At 46.4% G+C, this 4,044-nt stretch overlaps 1 protein-coding gene across 2 annotated transcripts; it reads right to left on the reverse strand.

Annotated features, from left to right (window-relative positions):
* Positions 1-1,294: 1,294 nt before the first annotated feature.
* Positions 1,295-3,839, reverse strand: LOC147634415 (4-coumarate--CoA ligase-like). 2 transcript variants are annotated; one of them, XM_086805573.1, is made up of 6 exons: positions 2,783-3,819; positions 2,488-2,686; positions 2,182-2,327; positions 2,029-2,096; positions 1,755-1,857; positions 1,295-1,659 (listed from the first exon to the last, which is right to left on the reverse strand). In XM_086805573.1, the coding sequence occupies exons 1-6, from the start codon at positions 3,767-3,769 to the stop codon at positions 1,525-1,527; spliced, it is 1,638 nt and encodes a 545-aa protein (XP_086661699.1). In that variant the 5' UTR covers positions 3,770-3,819; the 3' UTR covers positions 1,295-1,524. The 2 variants fall into 2 exon arrangements, 1 of the variants encoding a protein (XP_086661699.1); XR_015267012.1 differs by lacking the exon at positions 2,029-2,096 and having other exon boundaries at positions 1,524-1,659; positions 2,783-3,839.
* Positions 3,840-4,044: the final 205 nt, after the last annotated feature.

Below are 4,044 nucleotides of genomic sequence, written 5' to 3' on the forward strand. Positions count from 1 at the left end.
ATGCTTTGCACTTTCTTGGCTACTCAACTCACTCCCTACCTCTTCCTTGTGTTCTTTGGCACCACATTTCTCAACATAACCACCATCATTCTACTCTTCGACCAACAAAAAATCGTGCCACCTAAAAAGAGGCCACTCCCCATGGTGAATACCCAATTGCCTCACCAAACCTCATCGACACCAAGCTCTGTTGCCCAAGCTCACATCAAAGAAGCCACTACCACTTCTCACCCACCCCAAGTACAACTTTGGCCCCGGGGCACACAATGCAAGAACCCTCACACACGGGTGCCCAAGAAGCTCCCAAGGCTAATATGCGAGTGCTACAACCTTGTGGATTCCCTGAAAATCCACTTTCCAAACTCTTGCCCTAGAAAAACTAGCTCCTCATACATCGCGACTCCCAATTTGACAACCACACGCCCACAAGGTACAGGAGAGCCTCAGGTGAAAACCTTCCACGAGACTGAACCATCATCGCCCCAATAACCTTGGCCTTGCCCCGTGAGTGACTACTTACAGGTAGATCCCTAAGCCTCTCCTACAAGCTGAACACTTCTACAAAGGCAATTGGCAAATTTGGGTTCCATTGACAACTAAGGTACACCATTCCCACTCCCATGATTTTGGAACCACAAAAGTTTCAATAGAGGCCTAAGATAGCCTCCATTGCTACCGCCACTACTACCATGTAGGTCAAAGGGAAAGAAAAACTTCACGAGAATGCTTTGACCATCCAACCCTCCTAGTCCATTGACTCTGATAGGGATGTACCTTTGACTTCAGCTACTCCACCACCCCTTATCATCTGACTCCCCCGGTGCACTCTCACTCAACCCCCTGCTTCTCACCCCAGGTGCCCCCTCTCATAAAGCCTCCAAGCTCCCGACAAAGCTACCAACCTCACCAAAACCTAATTTGAGCTGCCTTCTGACTTTAGAAAACTAGGCAAGGAGTCAGCAAAACCTGCAATGGGGTGCTGGCTACGTAGCCTTAGCACATACATATATATGCATGTGTATGTGTGCAAACATGTGTGAGTGAGTGTGTGCATGTGTATTAGTGTGTATATTTTTGTATACTCCTTGCGTGCATGTGCATACATATATATGTGCGTCTCATGCGCCATGCAAGTGTGCATGTGTATACATCTATGCATGTGTATGTGTGCAAGCATGTGTGAGTGAGTGTGTGCACATGTGTTTGTGTGTATTTTTGTATACGCCTTGTGTGCACGTGTGTGTATGCGTGCAAGTGCATACAAGGAAAAACTTCATGCCGCAACAACCAGTTGTCACATTAATGGATACTTTATTTCTTGAGCAAAATTATAGATAAGATGAACTAGTAGTTTGATTACAAGTAGAGAGGTAAAACTGTGGATGTGAATTATTGTCGAGAGTTCATAGCCTATGGTTGCAAAGGTCTGGATTAATTCCTTGGCCCAACGTTGGATAAAGTATCGCCCATATCTTTTGCGAGTTAATGTCGACAGGTTCGGATGAACTACATTGCTGTCACACATCAGAGGGAACACTGAAGAGACTGAGGTCTCCGCACTAGCCTCGCTGTAAGTTCTTTTCTCAGTATCTTTCCTGCCGGGGACCTAGGAATGCTCTCCACAAAGGAAACCTCATGCAACTTCTTGTAGAAAACTACCTGGTGAAATCAAGAAACTTAGCAATGGGGATCATCTTCATGTGTGATCATACGTTCACATCCCACCCCCACACACACACAGGTGAAGAAATTACCTGTTTTGCAACAAACTCTTTGATACCTGACTCAGTAATATTCGCACCACGTGCTTTCACAACAAAGGCCACAGGAAGTTCGCCGGCCACATCATCTTTCTTTCTGCAATACAATCACACTTAGAAACTGCATAGATGATGAGGGTTACCTCTAAATATAGTCCAGTTTAATTCCAGTGTCTGTCTACATGAAGAACTTAAGATCAGCCTCCTATGCAAACGGCCTAAGTCATCCCACTTGAATGGTTGATAGAAGGATAGATGCAGTACTTACGGTACACAGGCGGCATCCGCTATAGCTGGATGCGTCAAAAGAAGTCCCTCAAGCTCTGCTGGAGGAACCTAGTACACGTGTGTGGCGGCAACATACCTTCAGATTGCAGTTCAATGCTAACTAATCTCTACCTAAAGTTGGAGGATGTGCTACCTGGAATCCCTTGTATTTGATGATCTCTTTCAATCTATCCACTATGAAGACCTCGTCATTGTCGTCCACGAGACCAAAATCACCCGTGTGCAAAAAACCATTTGCATCAATGGTGTTTGCAGTGGCTTGAGGATCATCAATATAGCCTGTGAAAAAAACACTATGTCAGCAGACAGCACTTATGCAGCCCCCAGATTGTGAAGCAGATAAGCATCAATATAGCCTGTGAAAAAACACCATGTCAGCAGACAGTACTTATCCAGCCCCCAAATTGTGAAGCAGATAAGCATCACGATTGTTATGGACCTTTCATGATCTGTGCTCCTCTGATACATATCTCGCCTGCCTCGTTGCGGGGAAGAGAAGCTCCAGTTTTCGGATCCACTATTTTCATTTCTGCATTGCGCACCACTGTGCCGCAAGATCCACTTGTGGCAGGGTAAGGATGTTTGGCAAAAGCCAAGCACATGGCCAGCACCGGACCGGCCTCTGTCATTCCATAGCCCTACTTGTGCCAAGCAACACAGTACAAAGTTCAGAAAACGTCGAGAGAGAAGATTTAAAAAAGAGAGGAAATTACCTCACGGTCCTGCTAACAGACCTGTCCTATGACAGCTTGCGGAACGCGAGCACGAAGTGCTTCTTCCAAACCCTTGCCTAGGGGGGCTGCTCCCGACATGACCATCCTTATGCTCGACAAGTCATACTTCTCCACAATGGGGCTCTTCGCCAACGCTAGCACAATCGGAGGAACCACAGGCGCTACCGTGACCTTATCCCTTTGAATGGTATCCAACAATCCCATCATGTCAAAGCTGTTCATCACAGCAATGGCAGCTCCTGCTCTCAGAGAGCAAAGCTGCACGATGCTCACCGAATATATGTGAAACATGGGCAGCACACAGAGAACCACGTCATGCGAGCTGAGATAAAGGTTCGGATTCGCTCCATCAACTTGCTGAGCAATGCATGTGATGAAGCTTTTGTGCGTGAGCATCACACCTTTCGGCAAGCCAGTCGTGCCTGATGAGTAAGGGAGGCTGATGACATCATCGGGATGAGTGTATACAACCGGGCACTGGCTCTCATGCGCATTTGTGAGAGCAGAGATATGCAGATGCTTGGGGTGAATGTCATCCGTGGTCATTACTTTGAAGCTATGGTGGCAGCTCACGGCTACTTGGACAAGCTTTTCCGTTAATGCAGCTTTCGTTATGATAAGCTTGGCTCTTGACCCCTTCACCTGATGGGCAATCTCTTTTGACTGATAGGAGGGGTTAGCCGTGGTTGCTACGGCTCCCCTTACAACAAGCCCCAAGAAAAGAAGTACAAATTCAACACAATTGGGCAACAGTAGCATTACAACGTCGCCTTTCTCGACGCCCAGTTGGGCGAAACCGGCTGCGATTTTGCGAGAGTAGAGCTCGACCTCAGCATAAGCGTAGTTGCGCCCATTGCTCTGCATTAAACAAGGCCTTTGAGCATGTTTGGCAATGTGTTCAAAGAGGTAGTGGTTGAGGGTAAGGTGATTGGGTATATCAATTTCGGGGAGCTTAGACCTATAAATGTGTTCTTGGGGAGTCTCCATGAGATGTGCAGAAATGTGCGAATGAGATGCTACGGGGCGGGGACCAAGTAATGTTTTCGTGCCTTCAGGTCTCTATAAATACTACATTTTAGTGTAATCTTGAAAAGGTGCATGTGTCTGTGTGTACATAAACACACAAGTACACACATACATGCATACTTGTATATATATATATACACACACTCTCTCTCGCACATACACACACATACATATATTACATATATACCAAGTCTATGTAATCAAGAGGCAATTCTCCCCAAGATTCCTAGCCGCCT

This window comes from Cibotium barometz, chromosome 11 (assembly GCF_041138505.1).
Source record: "Cibotium barometz isolate CiBa-2024 chromosome 11, ASM4113850v1, whole genome shotgun sequence".
NCBI lineage: Eukaryota > Viridiplantae > Streptophyta > Polypodiopsida > Cyatheales > Cibotiaceae > Cibotium > Cibotium barometz.